The following is a 21,765-nucleotide window of genomic DNA, read 5'->3' on the forward strand; positions in this document are numbered from 1 at the left end:
AAAAAGGTATACACAGGTCTAAAGTCATTGGAGAACACCTTCCACTGGATAGGTCTAGGACTGTTTTGGGAAAGTAAGCAGATTCCTTTTGTTGAACAGAAGCATCTCTGAATGTTCAGCTGTAAGCTTGTGTCTGGTTTCATTAACAATATGACAGTGCACTGAGTAATCTCTCATTCTCTACACTACTGCATGGGGCTGAAAGGTAATTCCTTGACATCCAAGACAAAGGAACAGTTTTTTTTAACTGACCAGTACTTAATTGGTTTGTCTCAACGAGAAACCATGGTCTCTCCAAGTTGTGTTTCCAATTGTATGGCTGCAGGTACTGGAACACAGCTCATTGATGCCGCTCTATGCTCAACTACAATCTCATTAAATATAGTCTCTAAACTACTACTCAGCTGGTCATTCCAGGGACTTTTGGCAAGTGGTGCTGCATAATCCTGTCCAGCTCCTTCTAGGCCACATCCTGCTCAGATGAAATAGCTTTTGCAGTTACCTCCTTTGCGGAAGTATAAAAATACATACACAAAAATACATTTAAAAACAATCATTAACATTTTCACATTTGCTTATTTTTAATGTGTACATTTTTTTTTTTTTTTTAACATAATTTGACAGTTTGGCCGTCTCCTGCCAGATTCAAAGTTGTATACTATAAAAGTTACCCTTTCAGCCTTCTCTCAATTAAGTGGATCTGTATCCTGCCTGTGTTGTGAATACCATCCCACTCATTACCCTGATTCTACCCTAGAGGTAATAATTCTGGACAAAAGCATCAGTTTTTGTAATTCCTGTCCTCAAGGTTCTTTTCCATGTAAATGCAACAAGTTATCTCCTTTGCCAACAGATTTATTGCCTAGGAGATGTGAGTAGACAGCCTTGGATAACTTTCTTCATTCTACAACTAGTAGCATGGAGCTTGTTCTCACTACTCAGTCACTAGTGGAGATGTTTAATCCACTACCAGTCAAACACCACAGACACTGGTTCTCCTTTAGGGCGTTACAAAGCAAAAAAGGTAAACTAAAATTTCATGCTTAAAATTACTTACTTTTCCATGATTAACAAACCCGTGTTTCAAGGCTATATGGTCTGCCTCTTCTGTACCACCTATAATATGGACTGCCCATGTGTTGCCGTATATTTTCTGCCCTGAAATGTGGAAGTCCAAGGAGGTCAAGATGATTGTCAAAATCCCACACAATAGTGGAACAATCTGGAGAGCCATCAGGAAGGGAGAGATTCCCTAGCCTGTGTCTGGCTATCAAAAAAAATCCTTCAGTTCTGGTCCTTTACAAAAAACCACAACTATTCTGGGATCATGAACACTCTGGGGCAGAAATCACCTGCAAGAAACAAAGAATATAGTTAGTTTTAATAACAGATTAAAGTACCATGTTCCCAAGGCAACAATCATTCCAAATTATTCAACCAACCACATATTTATCATTAACACTGGAATGCCTCAAGCTTACAATTTTATTTCATGGTCCTTGACTTCTTTAAATTTTCTTTGCATAAAACAAAATACTGTGACCTGAAATATACATTTCATTTGTGTTCTTGTGTCCACTATGATCTGTGTAAATATAGAATGACAGAGGAAATTAGAGGCAAGAAATGCTGAACACACACCTAAAACTGAAAAATATGTTTCAGTATGTCGACATGAAGTGTAGGATGTGTGAAGCCCACACAAGTTTGAATCTCTTGTCATCCTTGTATTTAGCGCCTTGAGTAGTGAACTGCTATTACTATTATTATTACATAATAAAAACATACATTTGATGCATGTCTGTAACAGCTGGTGTAAATTTATGGTACTTGCAAAAGTACAGCTGAAGAGATAAAAGCAGACATAAAACGCAGCTCAATCATTTCCTCTTGGTGAGCAAATAGGTACTGCAATGTGTATAGTGGATTTTACTTTTCCTCCCACACAGACATTCACATCAACATGACATTTGAACGATTTTTTTTTTAATTCAGTTTTATTCTAGGATTGTTGAATAAAACTGAATTTAAAAAACTGTTCACATTTTAGCAGCTTACTAAAAGCGCTAAATGCAAGGGCGATATGAGATTCAAACCTATTTCCTCGAGGTTGCTAAGCCATAGCTTTTCCACTGTGCCATCTTCATAAATCTGACACAGAACAGTGTTACCACTGTGACAACTGATTGAAAATGAAAAGCTCAGACACACACATATGCGAACGTCTTTTATTTTGTACCAACTGATAGTTGGGCTTCAGCAACATGTCAATTGAACAATTTTTTTCTTCGGTTTTATTCTTAAATAAGCTCATACTTGTTTTGTCAACAGATAAACACTTCAACACAAACTTCAGCTGTGAGAACTGCAGGAGGGTGATGCCTTCATCCGACTGAATGGGGGGGGGGGCTGGGGGGGGTGTTGTTGCAGGCTGCATTCTGCTAACCCACAAATTTGCAAAACAAAAGTGGGCTGTTAGCGTGGCATTTTGTCAGGAAAATTTAAGGAGATGAGGGAAAATGAAAAAAATCGTAAGTTTCCGGGATTCTGGTGTTAAGGGCTAGTGGTGAAAATTGGGTGGCCAAAATAACTTCATACTCATTAACAGGTATCAACAAAGTAAGTAGTTCAATTATGCTTTTTCTACAATTTCAGCCAAGGAATGTTATCAAGAGCCAAGAGGGGAGCTGCCATCTTTCTGTCTTGCATCAGTTTACAAACTCACAGGATAATTTCTTTTTAGACATCCCACTTCTGTGTCTTGGGGTGCTCCCCCAGATATACATTTAACAGGTTTGTGTATATGAAGTATAAAGATTGTATTTTGTACCTGGTATATTATGAAAAATAAATCTGTAAATGCCACTAAAACACATTACAGGAAAAAAAAAAGTTCTAAATAAGGCTAAAGTTGGTACAAGAATAAAGCCACCACATACTCCTTTACAGTTACTTTAGCACACTTACGAGACTGAAGCTTTATACAAGTACTGTTAATATTAAATGGAGCTAAGACACACTCAACTAGCAGCCCTGTAATATATCCATGATCATAACAGAAACACAATTAGATATCAAATAGCACAAAAGACTAATTTATTTCTTCTCACATAAGTTACATCAAATTAAAAACAATATCTATTTCAAACAATGATAAAAATTATGCTCTACCTTTTCACAGTATAAAAAGCAAACAAGGAAAAAAAACCCCAGTCAAAACGAAAAGAAGTCTTGTTTACCTCTCATATTTGCATAAATAACATTTAACGGGCAGAGAGGTGGCTCTGAGGCTAGGGATCGGCACTGGCAATCGGAAGGTTGCCGGTTCAAATCCCATAAATGCCAAAAGGGACTTTGCTCTGTTGGACCCTTGAGCAACGCCCTTAACCTGCAATTGCTGAGCGCTTTGAATAGTGAGAAACAACTGAAAAGGGCTAAGATAAAAGACAAAGGGAAATGCACATTCTTCGATATGTACAACAAAATTTTTGAAGAGAACACAATGCCTCAGGAAACAGCAAAATGGTAACACCAATGAGTAAATGACATGGGAAAAATAGGTACACTGCTATCTAAACAGCATTGTTGCAAGTAACTAAGACTGTGAAATCAAATATCAATACTGTACTCTTAAAAATAATCCTGCAAGGCAAAAACCTTGCACTAATGTTACTTAAGTTGGGTTAGGCAATATGGAAGGATTTTACAGATCTCTTTTTGCATGCAAGTTTTAGGACAAGTCAATACATATTTCTAAATTGTTAATCTGTATTACTAGTCATTAAAAATGGATTTGTTTAGCATGCATGGCCATTTAACTAAAGACTGAGTCACTTTCATCTAGAGATTTAGAAGACTATAGAACTATGCTTCTTTGCCTTAAAACTTTGTTCACTACATGTTAACTTAGTGGTTTCCCCAATAAGCACTTAAAAAAATCTGCAAAATGATCAAGTTGCTTTGAATAATGTGGTGTACTTAATTATAATGCACAGAAAATACTCAGCAACCATGACAAAACAACATTAAAAACATTTGCTTCATTTGTAAAACATGAAAAACTCAATACAGTACAGTTTATGTACAGTAAAAAAAAAAAAAAAAAAAAAAAAAAAAAAAAAAAAAAACACATTCAGGGACTACCCCTGACCTCAAAATAAAAAAAAAGCATAGATGGAAAAAAATTAATGGCTACATTTACTTTATTTGAGCAATCACTGACAATTCTATTTGTAGTTAGAGACAGCGTGACACGAGTCTTATTTATCTTTAAGGGCACTTCTTTTTTGAACAGGAGATGTCACATTCATCAAAGCTGCAGTTTTCAGAGTTTCTCAAGCAATAATGAGTGACTTGTAAGTACTTCAATACTTTGAGGAATAAAAGTAAAAAATATGAGACTACTTTAAAAACCGCACATACAGTACAGATGTGCACTAAAGCACCCAAAGAATACCCTACATTTAGATACTATATACTTATGTACAGGTGCTGGTCATAAAATTAGAATATCATGACAAAGTTGATTTCAGTAATTCCATTCAAAAAGTGAAACTGATCGACTGAACAGACTGATCGACTCCATGCCATGCCGCATTGCTGCACTAATCCAGGCCAAAGGAGCCCCAACTAAATATTGAGTGCTGTACATGCTCATACTTTTCATGTTCATACCTTTCAGTTGGCCAACATTTCTAAAAATCCTTTTTTTGCATTGGTCTTAATTGATATTCTAATTTTCCAAGATACTGAATTTGGGACTTTCATTAGTTGTCAGTTATAATCATCAACATTAAAAGAAATAAACATTTGAAATACATCAGTCTGTGTGTAACGAATGAATCTAATATACAAGTTTCACTTTTTGAATGGAATTACTGAAATAAATCAACTTTGTCATGATATTCTAATTTCATGACCAGCACCTGTATATTCTAACCATTCACAGCCCTAACAGTCTAAATGTCAGGCCAATCTTTTTCATATGAAAGAAGGCTTAGAAAAAATGCTGTATATATATGCATGTTTAATTATTAAATAATTCAGCAGGTGCAGGGTCGTATTTAGCAATGAAGCATGCACTTTTGCTTGTCCTGCAACCTGGCATAAATTACAGTAATTTATGCTTCAAAGCCCTAAATAAATTTTAATATTAACAAATGGAGCAGCTCTTATCATCACTGGTGTTGACGAGCCAAATAAACACTTAAGTCTTAAATTTTAACTTGCACTGCTGCTGTGCAGTATCCTCCCATATCCCATAGTACTATGTGCAAGGCTTCCTCCACAACCCTGTAGACGTGCTCAATGTAATCAAAGAATGACTCCAAAGCCTCTGTTCCTTTATCAGTACTGTGTAAGGCATGGTATTAAAAAGCAAATCTCGCCATCACTACTTCTAGTCTTACAAACTCATTACACGTTAAATGATTACAATTCGCATCTGATCAAGCCTATATGTATGTACTTAAGCTTTTTTTTTTTTCCCCTCGCAAGTCCCACAAACATGCATTGAAACTCATTGCCCTTGGTGTTTTTCCTTTCAGCATGTGTCAAAATGCAGCTGAATCATTGCTGCTGTGAACTATTTTTAAATTGTATTTTTATTCACTTTTTCTCATGTAATTTTGTGCCATGTGGAGTAATTTGTCCACCTGCAGTTACAACACAAGGGTAGTACCAGCTTTAAATCGGAACTACAAATAATGTGAAAAAGGTAATGCTGTTATTTTGTCAGAAATTTAGTGTCAACATGGTACCAATATAATGGTTCTGGTGATAATCCTTGATGTAAATTCATTACGAAAGAAAAGTTTGGCAGAAATTGGAGCCGCAATACCTGACAAACACACATTCGGTTATAATTTTTGGTCACCTGGCACTCATGAAAGTCAACTCCGTGGTGCATCAATGAGGTGCCTAGCTTATGGTTCTCTCTATCCTCTAAGTTTTAAACGGATACTGAAACGCTGAAATGGCAGTTATTACTGCTTATTAGTTGACAAAGAGAGAAAAAAAAAAAAAAAAAAAAAAAAAAAAAAAAAACACCACCTCAGGATAACCTTTTTTCCTTTTAGTTACTTTAATGGAAAGAGATTTCACTTTAAGCAGCCTGGGTATACTATATAGCTTTCAGCATGTTCTGCTGCTTGCATTTTTATTGAATTCTGTGTTGGCACAAACAAAAATGGCATGCTGTAGCTTTACAAAAAAATCTCAAATTTTAGCTTCACATTACTACCATCTGCACCAATAAAATTAGGCCCAGTGCTAGAAAGAATTCAGTTGGTTTACTTGAGATAGCAGGTCTCTAGTTCTATCCAAATGCACACACACAGCCAGACCTAGCTGACAGAGGCATTGAGCAAACCTTGCGATACCCATCTCATAGCAAAATAGTTATTATGGTGTGCATAATTTTGTTAACTATAGCACAGTGAAGGAAAACTACTATAGTGCAATAGCTAATTATCGTACAAGATAACATTTCCTAGCTGGATCTTCAAACCATAAGTGGTTGAAAAAATACTTTTTTTTTTGGATAATTTATAGCTTATTTTCAACAAACTAGCCACTTGCAGATATGTTAGCTAAGAAAACATCAATATTCATATGCATGTAGCATCATTTAACCCATTTCTTGGCTAGGTGGGCGTTGTAGCATCGTCAACTTACACACCCAAAAAAAAAAAAAAAAAAAAGCCCGATTAAAGACCTGCAGGTAATTTTAAGTTTAGCACTTTCATTTGGAATCTGTAGCTGTTGCCATTCAACTTAAGGAACAATGAGGAATCAATGCCAGTAAAGCCTGGTTATCATGAAGGTATTGTGGGGTTATGGGCTAATCCTAGACACAGTACAAACTAAGTTTGCCAACAGTCAACTGGCACATTATTAAAAAGAAAAAAAAAAAAAAAAAACTCTAGTAGACCAAGCAAGACTACTGCAGTGGATGACAAAACACTTTTTTCACTTGTAAAGAATCTATTTCAACTATTGGTCAGCTCAAAAACAAAAACATTCTCCAGGATGTGTCCAAGATAACCATTAAGAGAAGACAGGAAGCTCTGTGCAGTATAGAAAGCTATTCTAAATATCAACAGAATGCATCAAATCTCATTGGATGGTGCATTACATTGTAGCAGGACAATGACTAAAATTATACTGCTTAAGCAGCCAAAGTTGTTCAAGGTCAAAAAGTAGAATGTTCTTGAATGGCCAAATCAATTACCTGATCTAAATTTAATACAACACATAATTTACTTGCTAAAGGCAAGACTAAAATCAAGCCCCAGACACACGTAGGAACTTATCACGACATCACAAAAAACTCCAAGAGCCTTGATTTCAGACTTCAGGCAGTTAATGACGGACTACAATAGATTTGCAAACAAGTTGCAAAATTACTTTTGGTAACTTGGGGGGAAAAAAAGAACTATATATAATAAGTGTTCTAACTCCTAAGACTCATTTAGCTTTTTGTTGTAAATACTCTCGATTAATGCTGAAGGCTGATATTAAAAGCTTAAATCCTTTCGTTTATTGCTTGAGCATAGATAAACAATTGTGTCACAGTGCAAACACATATGGATTGCACTATACTGTATGTCTCCTAAATTACAAATACCAAACACACATGCCTTGAGCATGGGAAAGGCGCTATATAAATAAAATGTATTATTATTATTATTATTATTATAAACATTCACTGGGATTAGAATTCTCAAATGATCTAAAATAAGGGGGGAAAAAATATGCAACTATCTAACAACTCATGACAACTATATATTAAAAGCAATAATACCAATTAAAATACACACACTCAAATGCTTTACTCTTTCAACCCTTGCAAACCTGTGTGGGGATAAGTGATCAGACATGCCAAAACTCACATAAGTTCTGTTTCATCATACTGCACAACCAGCACACAAATTAATTGAAATGCAACGGAATACACACTATATTGAAAGTGCTGCAAAGTTCTGAAGTTGAATAACTTTTTTACATGGTAACAATAACCCCCCCCGAGTATTAAAATGAAAGAAAAATTTAATAATAAGAGACTTGGCCAAAAATAAAATTCAACACTCTAGGATCCTGCCTAGTACAAGACACTAGGAGGACAAAATAAAGTGAGGACATGGAGACGTGTAGGTCTCCTTAACAGGCATCTCTAAATTGGAATGAAATGACAAGGGGAGTGTGTGTGCGCATGCCCTGTGGTGGAGCAGATTTCCTTTCAGGTTTGGGCCCTACTTTGTGCAAATTCTCATTAAACAGGCCCAGGCTCTCAAAGTGAAAATTCTCCTGATGCCTCCAGAAATCTGTTGATACTTTGTAGTCAAACAGACAATGAGTGAAAAATGAGGTGACCAACGGGTAACAATTAACACAAGCATTTGACAAAAAAGGCAGTGATAATTTGAAAGTATTATGAATTTAAGTATTGACTGTACAACTCAAAAGATAGGTCAGTGTGAATCATAAAATTATAGCTAATTTCTAATTAAACAAAACATCTCACTTTAACACTGTAAATCAAACCACACTGCATGGTTACAAAACAATCTAACTCAGAGGCTGGGGATTAAGAGGATGTCCTTACCTCTGAGAAGAATGTAAACAAGAAAGTATTCCAAATATTTCTTGCAGGAAATGAACATTAACAAGAATCAAAGCACATGCTGTATCAGAGCAAAATGCTAGGGAAATTTCATAGCACCTAACAATGAGAAGTTCACACACTAACATAAATTTTGCATTAGGCACCTATACTAGATAAGAGTCGTATAAGCAAATAAATTCACTTTAAAGGTTTCAAGTCAGATTTCTGAATTCAGATTACTAAAAAAAGTTAATAGAAACAAAGTCTTAAACCGGATTAATCCTGTTTAATGTTAGTGTTTGCCCAGACCCTGCCCCAACAATACCAGGTGGCAAATTATTGATCATTCCTGGACAGGGAACAAATTTATTGCTCTGCCCACTCATGCCTTATCCCACATTCAAAAGGTCCAACCTGCAATAAATTTGACCAATTAATCTTTGGTGCCAGGAACACCACTAGTATGAAGTTACAAGCCTACTGATTCCCATTTCTATATTTTTAATTCTAAAGTAACCAAATTAAAAATCCAACACCCACAAACAGTACAAGCATTTGTGTTCATGTATTTTGTTGGTATTTTATTGCTCTTACTATTCTAAGAATAAATTCAACAAAGAATTCAAGTCTATTGTGTACATATGACACACTTGATCTTTTAGTATATACATAAATAGCTCAACCTAAGTTACTGAAAACAGGCCATGTTCCACTCCTGGGAAGGCAGTATAGTCTCATTTACCTTCTCAGGTATTTCAGTAAGAAAGATTCAGTCAATACTGTGTACCAGTTTGGACAGCTAACAGTTTTTCGGGCAGTTTCAAGATCTATAGCTACAGGTGAATCTCAAATTAGAATATCATCAAAAAGTTATTTTAGTAATTCAATTGAAAAAGTGAAACTCATTATATGGATTCATTACACACAGTGATATATTTTCAAGCATTTATTTTTCTTTTCATTTTGCTGATTATGGTTTACAGGTAACGAACACTCAAAATTCAGTACCACAGAAAATTTGAATATTACATAAGACCCCAAAAAAAAAAAAATAGATTTTTAATACAGAAATTTTGGCCTACTGAAAAATATGCTCATGTACGCACTCAATACTTAGTCTGGGCTCCTTTTGCATGAATTACTGCATCAATGCGGCGTGGCAAGGAGACGATCAGTCTGTAGCACTGCTGAGGTGTTATGGAAGCCTAGGATGCTTTGATAGCGGCCTTCAGCTCGTCTGCATTGTTGGGTCTGGTGTCTCTCATCTGGGATGTTCATTTCCAAATGAAATGCAAAATTTACTTTCATCTGAAAAGAGGACTTTGGACCACTGAGCAACTTTCCACTCCTTGTGAATCTCCCCCAAATTCTTGAATAGGCTGTGCTTCATAAACCTCTCAAGGCTTTGGTTATCCCTGTTGCTTGTGCAGTTTTTTTCTGCCACATTTTTTCCTTCCACTTAACATGCTTGGATACAGAACTCTGAACAGCCAGCATCTTTAGCAATGACCTTTTGTGGCTTACCCTCCTTGTGGAGGGTTCCAATGACTGTCTTCTGGACACTTGTCAAGTCAGTAATCTTCCCCATGATTATGTGGCCTACTGAACCAGACTAAGAGACCATTTGAAGGTTCAGGACACTTTTTGCAGGTGTTTTGAGTTAATTAGCTGAGTGGAGTGTGACACCATGTGTCTACAATATTTAACTTTTTCACAAAATTCTAATTTTCTGAGATACTGAATTTTGGGTTTTCATTAGCTATAAGCCATAATCAGCAAAATGAAAAAAAATAAACGCTTGAAATATATCACTGTGCGTAATGAATCCATATGTAATATACAAGTTTCACTTTTTGAATTGAATTACTGAAATAACTTTCGATGATATTCTAATTTATTGAAATGCACCTGTAAGAGAAGAAACAGTCTGATATGTGATAGAGCTGAAATGTTATCACCCAGCATATCCATTAAGCACTACGCACTGGCTGCCATTAAAATGTAACTGGTGCATCACTAATCAGTACAGTGATCCAGCGCTATATCACGCTTCGACTTTTGCGGCTTCACTCTATCGCGATTTTTTCTCATACACGCTTACGTCACTACGCGTGCGCTTTCTGAGAACTTTTATCTAAGCCCCACGATGGCTCCTAAACGTGCGGCTTTTTCTAAGCCTTCTGACAATGAAACGAAGCGCCAGAGGAAGATGCTTACCATCCAGGAGAAGGTGAAACTCTTGGATATGATCAAAGATGGCAATACCCTACAAAAGCCTCCTCACGCCTATGAAAAGACAGCGCCAGCAACTGCCTATCAAGATGTTCTTCAGCCGCGCACCCAGACACCCACTGCTTACTCCTAGTACTCCTTCAGCGGAAGAAGACAACGACGCACCTGCTGAAGATACTGCATCACCTTGTCACGCTTGGGTCACAGATTTGCAGAGAGACACAGGAGGTTGTAGAAAAAAAAGAACTTTATTCAAAGCACTGCAAACAAACATTTGTCTCTTTTCAAAAGTTTAAACGTGCTCCATGACAAGTCAGAGATGACAGTTCCACCAGGAGCAGAGAATGTCTGAGAGAGAGAGAGAGAGAGAGAAACAAAACAACCAATTCCAAAGCTGAGAGGCGCTGCATAATACTTTTAAGTAAGCGGAGAACCGCGTGAAGTTTATCGCGCATTATAGCGCAAGTAAGAAGGGTAACGAGCAATGTGAAGGTAGACTGTCAGCTGTTTCAGGAGTTTTCCCAGGGGCGTCTGTGTCCTCTGAGGGTGCGATCAGCGCTCCAGCTTACAACCTGAAGACTCTCCTACTGAGCTCGTGCCTTCATAGGTTAGTGGATGTGTGTAAGAACTGTGTGTGTGTGTAATTAAATGTACAGTACAATAATAATAATATATTTGTAACGTCTAATATGTCTTATTTTCTCTTATTTTGTCTAATATATTGGGTAATACGAGTGTAATGGTGACTAAAGGGGGTTATTTCATGTCTAGAGGGCTCTAATAATGTTAAAACACGTATTTAGAAGGTCGTAAACAGGTTTTCTATACTATAACTGCGAAAATATTCGATTTATAAATAAAGAATCCTACTTCGCGAAAATTCATTTATTGCGCGAGAGTCTGGAATGGATTAACCGTGATAAACGAGGGTTCACTGTACTTACATTAGTATAAAGTGCATCAATCATCATTAAGATTTTGTTAAATAAACTATATAATAAAAGGTTAACAACAACTTCTTATACTAAGGGCAACCACAAATATTACCAGGTTACAAATCAAAGACAACGTGCCGGTGATGATATTTGTATTTTAAAGACGACACTACAATTCTTGCATTGGTAATGAAACTATTGCAACATAGCCACATTCTAGCTTTTTTAAATTGTGATTATCAAAATAGAAAGAACCTGCATTTCAAGAAAAGACATGCACTCTACGTGAACAGCTCTGAACCTATTCCAAGTTTGCCATTCTTGGGTCGATTTTAACACTAATTGTCATGCATTTGTACAATTACTTTTCAGACATTTACATATACTGGAAACAGTCGAGCAGGATTAAAGACAAGTAAATCCAGCAGTTAATGGTCAAGATTTGAACTTAAGTCATATACAACTAATTTAAATTTGCAATGGGAAATATAAACAGCCACTTATTTAAGATGAGAGTAGTTGGTATTTTTCAAATCAGTTATTTCTTCACAAACATGGTATATAGGCATTTTGACACAAAATTGCTTTCAAGTTAACCATTTCTATTATGTTAAAAAAAAAAAAAAAATACACAATCTGTCCTGTCATTTTTACAACAAACTATGGTGGCATGGGGCTCCAACAAAACAAAAACTCATGATTTAATAAAAGAAAACATGCCTTAAATGTTCCGGTGCATGTTTGTGACAACAAATAGGATCTGGAAATAATCATCATCACATATTCCTGTTACTATTTTTCTCAAGGGGACAAATGTGTTCTCTATTTGTTATTATTTGCTTGTGTGACTTCTCACATAAATACAGAAGTAAATCAAAACAAAACCAACCACGTGGTACAAACCGTGAACTGTTTCTTTGATTTTTGAGTGGAAACACTCTGGGGAAGTGGGGTTGTGTGAACTGTTATAGAAGACGACAAGTGCTGCTGCAGAGAGCACCGTTGGTTTTTTAAAAAGACTAAATCTCAAAATATTGATTTTTTTATTGTTCAGAAATTACATGTAAGCTATTTTACAAAATGCATAATTGCAAGAGATCAATACAAGACTCTTACAGATGTGTCAGTTTTTCAAGATTTTATGCTTTCATTTTCCATCGGTGCCTTTGCACCAGTGTTAATTGTAAAATATTGCAAAATTCATGGAAAATGCTTAACTTCAGAGCACAATTCCATGTTGCAAATGCTCGCAAACAAATGCTTGATAAGCACTAACCTTGATAAGAAATAACAGGGCTACAGGTCACATCACTTTACATCCAGCAGAAATGAAGCATACTGAACATAGTTCTAATTAGTGCCACTTTCCAGTGAAATGTAAAAGTTAAATGCAAATAATGCTGCTCAAACATAAAAGCTATACAACTATATTATATTAATATAAACAAAAAGCAGACCACTTGAAACAAAACACTGCAACATCCTACATAAAACTGTCTGTGCAAGGATATCAAAAGGTGTGACCAACCAATGTGGTTGACAGCAGTCTTTTGGTAGCCAACTACAATGAACCTGGATACCAAACATCACATACAAGTACTTTTGCAACCCATAAAGAAAAGCATTTTACCAACAAAATATAGTTGAAGATTCACCTAATAGCAGATAATAGGTTTGCTTTAAAGAATGAAGCTTTGGAATGCACCTACTAAGGATATGAAATTTATTTATTTATTTATTTTAATAATTTTGGCATTCACAGGAGTTAATAAATAGAAAAAAAAATTAGAGGCAACCACTTTGCCCTCTACCCTTTCAAAATACACCACCACCACAAAGGGATCTTCTGTTACTGTATGTTCAAATATTAGAAGACAAGGCTGATTAAAGTGCTCAATATTCATGTTTTTCACTCCAGTAGTGTAACTTCCTCACAATAATTCAAACCAGAGTAAAAATCAGGAGTAACAGTGTCTTCATTATCAATTTTTTGTCTGAAAAAGCAGAGTAATTTCCCCACTGAGTAAACTTAACCTTTGCAGAATCTGTAAATAAAATACAGGATTCACATTATTACATGCTGAAGTTGAAATCCCACAGTAGTGTTAAGAAAAAAAGGGTTTTACATTCAGTTCTGTTTTCCCTCTCTTATACATTGAATTTCACAAATCCAATTTTAATCTGGCAGGTCTAATAACTCAAGTCTCTAAATAATTGTTTGAAGCTTTTTTGGCGTTTCTAGCAACTTCATCTCATTTTTACCCATTATGGTTTTCCAGGATGCAACTTTATCATAGCCTATTAATTCTTTAAAGCAGTAGAGCTGAAATTCAGTCCTGGGAACCCTATAAGGCAGCAGGATGTTTCCCCCAACCAGTTTTATAATCAGCCATTCATTCTACCCATAATTGATCTAAATTAGATCTTTTTCTCTTATTTTGCATTCTGAAAAGCAATTAAAAAATTCGTATTTTGCCTGCTTCCTATTAATTTGCCTCAACAAGACACCCAGAAAACTAAACCAAATGCTAAATCACAACTACTTCACCATGACACACCATCATACATATTTAAAAAATGGATTAAATAAAGAAATGTGGAAAAGAAGAATAAATGTATAATAATGAAACTCTTTAACAAGCATCTTAACAGTTGGACAAGACTATTACAGCATAAGCAGAACACTGGTGCCATTACAGTGGACATTTTAACTAGTGTCACTAGAGTGGGCATTTTTAACAACCACCCAAAAAGTTAACAAAGGCAGTGTGACCAATTCAAAGTATATCAATTTGTTACTACTCCCAAACAAAAATTCCTTTCAGACACACATAGTTTAGGACACAGATTAATGTATTTCAAGTGCAAATTATTATTCCCACAATTATGGTTATTTGTTAATTTACCACAGATAAATGTGTTGTAAAGTGAAACTTTAGTGCCCATTCTTGCAGTTTAAAATTGCAACTGTGGGGTACTGGTCCAAATGTGAAATCAAAAACACACCATACTGGATATGTATTTTCTCCACAAGCTAAAAATGTTTGAGTATGCGCATATCCAGAGATAGTACACATGTTGTAAAACAGCATAACTATCATTTTTACAAAAAAATATTTTTAAAGTTGCTGTGCTATGTTTTTTTTACCTCATTACCACCCACCTCCTGCAGCAACCTTTTACTGCCATAGGTGGTTTACTGTAGCTTTTATGTGAATAAAACTGATGTTCTTTTGAGTGTCAAGTGCTTTTTCCCCCAGAACGTAGAGAGGCATGGTTTCATTTATTTATTTTATTTTATTTTATTTTTTTAAACCTACTGGCACACACCAAGCCATTCACACTCCCAATAAATTCAAATAGCAGAAAAGCCTAACTAGGATTTCTTTGGGATTTTAACTCAAAAAAAAAAAAAAGTGCAAATTCCACCTGGACAACTGGGTACAAGATTGAAACAAAATGATGAATCTGTGCAGTGCCAGCAACAATTTGTGCCACCCAACATAATCCACTTGTCCATACACTCTTCAATTTGCTACTAGATAACATTTCCATTGTTTATACTATACTGCTCTGTTTAACTCTAATGCACTTTTAGCTAAGGTGCAATAACTCACCGCGAGAATGTTGGCAACTGCACTAGGGTCCAGAAACAGGTGACAAAGAACACTTTCCTCTTATTCTGCAACTAGTTGCCAATGGAAAATTTGGAGCAATAAACACATAGATCAATTTTCTCATGTTTTTTGTGTTGTTAACATCAGACACAACAGCTACTGTCTATAAGTTCAAGGTATCAATCATCAAAAGAAAATGAAAGGAAACCGTAAACAGTTCTTTGCATTTTATGATCAGATCCAGGCAGCAGTCAAAGTACAAAATCACCCTTAGCTACCTCAAATATGTATGTGGTGCTGTGCTATTTTACTTCCTCATTTACATGAAAAACAAACCTCAACTGATGTGAAAAGAAACTGTTACAGGAAAAAATACAACTAATCCGATTAATGAACTGCTTCCAATTTCCTTTTGTTTTCATAAGGAAACCTCAAAAACCAAAATGCTTCAGTTAAAGTTTAAATTAAAAACATCGTACATACAGTAAATGTAGGAATTTGTAACATGTTAAGGCTTCTCGTAATGATTATTAAAAGGGAATTAAATCTGTGAACTGGATTATGAAATGAATTCAAAATGTGCATCAAAACAACCTAAAAGTTTAAGACCATAGTAACCACATATGACATGATCGTAGGAACATCTCTTACCTACTGATCTCTCCATCACCTCTTCCAAAATATAAAATCAATCATTAGGTTGTCTGCCAAGTACTAATATAAACATGAACCCCATAACTACTTTGACAAGGAGTGCAGCATATGTTTGATAAATTATTTCAAATAGAAATTTCAATGTATAAATAGCAGTCACACTTTATTTGGTAATTAAGTCAACTGGTACATTCAGACTAGATTAGTTGGGCTGTCATATCAAATATCATTACTACAATGTACTACAAAAAAAGTACATATTTAAAAAGGCAAAAACAACACAGTTTGCTTTGTGTTTCTCAAGACATGCTATGCAATACTGATGTATTCTGCCGCATCTTTTGTCACTTCTACAATTAGTCTTTGTATAATTTTGAATGATCAACTTCTTTCACTGGTAAATTGATAACCTTCTGTTGGTTAAACACTTTCAAAAACATTTTAGGACAGATTTTTCTACCTCACTGTTCTACTCTTACATCTACAGTTGTATAAATATATATTTAACATAAAAAAAAAAAAAAATAGTGGGAATGACTGGGCCAAACTGGAGTTAACAGTTTCCGAAATAGTCTTCCCAAATCCTACAGTCCTATGTGCATAACTGTGGATGCGGATTGAAACATTTGTATAAGTGATCATTACATCGCAACCAGAGAATGAATGTAAGGCATCCATTCATCTACCAGGTCTATATGGGAAGGTATTAAAAGTGACTAACCTCAATATCTTTTCATTTCCTATTTCAATTGTGCAAAAATCGAAGTTAAACTATTACACCTCAATTGATAAGTAACATTAATTCACTTTCAAAGAACACACAAATCTGATTCTGAACCAATTCCATAATGGGCTAAAAGTGGCAATAACACTTGCTCTTTTTTTTTTTTTTTTTTTTTTAATTTAAGGAAGTACTATTTTTCAAATTTTTCCTGGGCAAACAAGCATTTCCGGATATGATTTCTGCAGTTTTTCTTTTCAAAGTATTTACACGTTGCTGCAGCATCATCCTCAGCCATTTTTATACATAGTTTTTTACTCAGATTTTTCTCATGTATTACTGCACCTTCCGAAGTAATTTGTCAACTTTTAGTCACACATTAGTGCAGTATAGTCTCTTCTCAGCACTGCCGATGCTATGAAAAACCTTGTACTTTAAGGTTTTTGGAACTTTGGCTCTGAATTAGTACCAAACTATAATTTTCTATGATACATCAAACAAAAAACGCTAGAAGAGATCTCAACTTGAAACCGGTTTCTTAAAGAGCTTGCTTAAATTTTCTCAGTCTAAGTTTAACCAGTCCCACAAAGAAAGGTACAGAAAAATGAAGTGGGGTGGTTTTACCAGATTATTAGCATTACCAAAGACAAAATGGATAATTAAGGGATTAAAACAATCAATCCTTTTTCTCACATCAATAAAAAAAATTCCTACAATTATTTGTCAAGAAACGGATCCCTCACTAATTTCACACAATTTTGCTGTACTAAGAAAGAAGACATCCGATACTCAATACAATAAAATTATATAAACTCAAAAAAATCTTTGAAATAAATTGCAATTCTGTGTGCAATAAAATCTTTATATTGAAGAAAATACAAATTGGTCATTAAATGCAAATACTTTAAGTAGTGCAATCTTTTATACAGGATCTGTAAAGTTTAAATCTAGTCATTTTTACATTAGAAAAAAAATCAAATACTGTTAATGACACAGTAAAAATCAAAGTATTTTATTTGAACAAGCAATGCAATCTTTGTACTACAACAGTCATGTGAAAATGACATGAAAATGTGGCCTTTTGTAAACAGTAAATAAAACTTGCATTAAAATAATTATTGTGATCATTCAAAAAAAAAAAAAAAAAATACAGACAAACCACAAACACACTTAAAAGCACATGGCATTTTTCTGTAAATAGATTCCAATGTCCTTGTAGTTTCCAAATTTTAGCAAGGAACACTAGCATATCAACATGCTCTTCTGTGAGGTATGCTCATGCCAGGCAGCAAATGAGCCATGATGTACTAAATGTATACTCTTAAGCACTGAAATGTTACAGCACCTTGTTATATAAATAAAAATGAAATTTTTAAAATTCCCTGTAATGAGGCAAGAAATGCCGCACAGCAAGGGTTTAAATCAGGAGTGACATGAGCCCTGGTTATAAAATGCTTAACCAACTACAAAAACCATTAACCTGTGGATGAAGTGAAAAAAAAAAAAAACCCACACACATCACATACTTATGTCAAAAGCAACGGTTTACAGACTTATACTGGTTGCTTCTGTAATTCAGAAAGAAGATAATTAAATCTAAAAATTCTTCCAATTTATCCAGACTCTTGAATGACTGACATGCGAGTCAATTGATTTAGGTTAACCCTTTTAGATGGTATTCGGTACAACAGGCTGGTGTAATAGATGCGGGTGAGATAAAGTCCAAACGACCTTAGACACGATCAGATGTCTGGTCACGGGAGGTGTCGCTATTAACTCCACGGTGGTACAACTTTGTTTGTAAACTCCCCTTTCCAATATCGAGGTAAAGATTAATTGCAAGCACAATCTGAAGTCTGAAAGTACTTTAATTCCTGTGGCTGTGGTCTGTAAACAAATTAAATACATACACTAAGTTACAACGTTACGTACAAATACACATTTTAACACTCTGAACGTGTAAGTTTAACAAACATTTGAACCTCTTTATATCAAATTATCTATGATAAACTTACTTTTCCGCAAGGACGCACAGCATGGCTCAAGTGATAAGAGAAAAGGACAAACTATTCCCACAACGTGCAGCAAGCAAACAAAGGGACAAAAGACGTGCGAAGCATGAACTTTCACCCGGAAATATGTAGGAAAGGCGCCACAAGTGATTTTTAATATTCTGCCATTAGAGGTTCAAATTCAACCTGACAAAGGACTTTCTGACATAGCCGCCCCCAAATTTGTTAGCACAAATTTGTACTTCAAGAAGAAAGTCCTCATCACCCATCTGGTCCATATCCATCACAGTCTTCAACAGCTGGAAGCCTGACTAATTTGACTGTGGGTCGGATATACACTCGATCCTTTACCTGAATCTTCACTGTACGTATGCGACCATCAGGTCCTGGGTAGGTTTCAATGATTTTACCGCTTGGCCATGATGCTCTTGGGAGTTGCGCATCAATAATCATGACTACCTCTCCAACCTTCAACTCATCACAGTCAGTCTGCCATTTCTGACGGAGCTGGAGACCAGGTAAGTAATTCTTGACAAAATTACTCCAAAAATGATCAGCTAAAATCTGACTGTGACGCCATCGCCGTCGTCCCAGCAAATCATCTGGAGGGTAAACTACCTGTGGTAGTGAAGCATCTCGCCGCCCCATGAGCAACAGATTCGGAGTTATCGGGTCAGGATCTGCCACATCTGAGGATACATATCCCAGGGGTTTGGAGTTCAAAATACCTTCAACTTCTATAAGAACGGTAGCTAATACGGCCTCAGTCACAACATTGGTTCCAAGAACTACTCGTAAGGCACTCTTCACTGACCTGATTTCCCGTTCCCAGGTCCCTCCAAAATGTGGACTACTTGGTGGGTTGAACTGAAATTTCACTTGCTGCTTAGCGAGTTGCTCCTGCAAGGAAGGTGTCATGGCAGTAATAGCTTCCTTTAACTCAGCTTCTCCTCCTCGGAAATTTGTACCTCTGTCAGACAGAAGTTCAGAAGGCTGGCCTCTTCTTGACACAAACCGACGGAAAACCATGAGAAATGCATCAGTATCTAAATTTTCAATTAAATCTAAATGAACACAACGAGTAGTCATACATTTGAATATAATTCCCCAACGTTTTTCCGTCCTCCGGCCAATTTTTACCGTAAAGGGACCAAAGCAATCAACCCCTGTGGACCAAAAGGGTGGCTTAAATAGCCGTAGTCGTGCTGGAGGTAGATCCGCCATCTTTGGAGCCCGAGTGGTGGCACGCCAACGCTGGCATTCCCTACATTGGTGCTGATGTCGTCTGACAGCCTCACGACCCCTTAATATCCAATATTTTCTTCTTACCTCTGCAAACACACGCTCTGGGCCTGGGTGCAGAAGTTTTTCATCATAGTTCTGAATGAGCAGTTTAGTTATTGGGTGACATGGGTCCAGTACAATAGGATGGATGCCTTCCTCATTAAAACCCTCTATTCTTCTTAGTCGGCCACCGACTCGAATGAGACCCACAGTATGGTCAAATTCTGGTGATAATGTCCTCAAGCGACTACTTAGAGGTATTTCCACTCCTGATTGAAGATTCTTGACTTCTACAGGGAAACTGCTCTGTTGAGCTCTTCTTAGGAGTTCAACTTCTGTCTCCCTCCAGGTTTCTGCTGAGGAATAAGCACTTGAATTCCCATCAGCCGCCCCATGAAGATCCTGAATGGTAGCCTTAACTAAATCATTCCAAGACTGGAAAAGACTGGGATCTGGATATCTAGTGTGCTGCTCCATTACAAGACTTCCACAAAAGGTAGCATTCTTCATTTCAGTGGAGTCCTCAGGTGGGCCAGTAATCAAGGAACATGGCCATTCGTTAATAGGCTGTTTGAGAAAGGAAGGTCCATTCCTCCATCTGTTTAACTCACTAAGCTCCTTTAGGGTCTTTCCCCGGGTAATGTCATCAGCTGGATTATCTTTGGTTGCTATGTAATTTGGTAAATTGGTTAAGTTCTGTATTTCCGCTACTCTGGTGCCTACAAACACTTTATACCGACAGGATTCGGATTTCAGCCAGGTCAAGACTGTAGTGGAATCACTCCACAAGAGTACCTGCCCTATAGGCAAGCTCAGCTCTGTGGTAAGTAGATGCGCTAACTGAGCACCAGTTAAAGCAGCACAAAGCTCTAGACGAGGCATTGAGATTTGCCGTTTGGGGGCTACCCTGGACCTAGCCATCACAAAGCTAACATGTATTCCCCCCTTTTCATCTTCAGTACGTAGATAAGCAACAGACCCATATAATCGCTCGGAGGCATCACAGAATACATGCAAGTCTCTCTTAGCCCCGGGAGTATCAGCACATGGTGGGATGTAGCAGCGAGGCAAGATTACATGCTTTATACTGCCTAGCTCCTCTACCCAGGTAAGCCATCGTTGCACAAGGGTGTCAGGGGTAATGTGATCATCCCAACCACTTTCAGCCTTCCAAAGGTCTTGTACCAGAACCTTGGCTCGTGCTGTAAAGGGAGTGAGAAACCCCAGTGGGTCATACTGGCTGGCAAGTACCTTATAAATGTTCCGCTTAGTTGGCTCAATGCATTCAATTGGGCAACATCTGTAACCAAGACTGTCCATGGTACAGTTCCAGCGGAGACCTAGTGTTGGCTCTAGTGGCTCTTCGCCATGCTGTGAAAGCCACAATACAGAATTCTCTGATCTGGCCTCATCTGGGAGATGTTGAATGACTGATGTGAAATTGCTGGCCCACTGCCTAATTTCAAAGCCACCTTCAGAAAGATGTTGACACAATTTATCTACTAGCTGCTTGGCACTTTCTATACACGGTAAGCTGTACAGACAGTTATCCACATAAAAAGCTTTATTAACACAATTCCACACCTCTTCAAAGCCTTCCTGATTGTCCTGAGCATGTTTTCTCAATGCATATGTTGCACAACAAGGGCTACAGGTTGTGCCGAAAGGTAAGACTTGCCATTCATAAACACTTGGTAACTTATCA

At 36.5% G+C, this 21,765-nt stretch overlaps 1 protein-coding gene across 3 annotated transcripts in view; it reads right to left on the reverse strand.

Moving 5' to 3' along the window:
* Positions 1 to 21,765, reverse strand: part of LOC114642539 (furin-1) — a 208,602-nt gene that overhangs the window by 149,331 nt on the left and 37,506 nt on the right. For all 3 annotated transcript variants that reach the window (XM_028791402.2, XM_028791404.2, XM_028791403.2), the window contains exon 2: positions 1,058 to 1,352. In XM_028791402.2, coding sequence (XP_028647235.2) covers positions 1,058 to 1,234 — 177 coding nt within the window. In that variant the 5' untranslated portion in view covers positions 1,235 to 1,352. The remainder of the gene's footprint in view (positions 1 to 1,057; positions 1,353 to 21,765) is intronic.

This window comes from Erpetoichthys calabaricus, chromosome 17 (assembly GCF_900747795.2).
Source record: "Erpetoichthys calabaricus chromosome 17, fErpCal1.3, whole genome shotgun sequence".
Classification (NCBI taxonomy): Eukaryota; Metazoa; Chordata; class Cladistia; order Polypteriformes; family Polypteridae; genus Erpetoichthys; species Erpetoichthys calabaricus.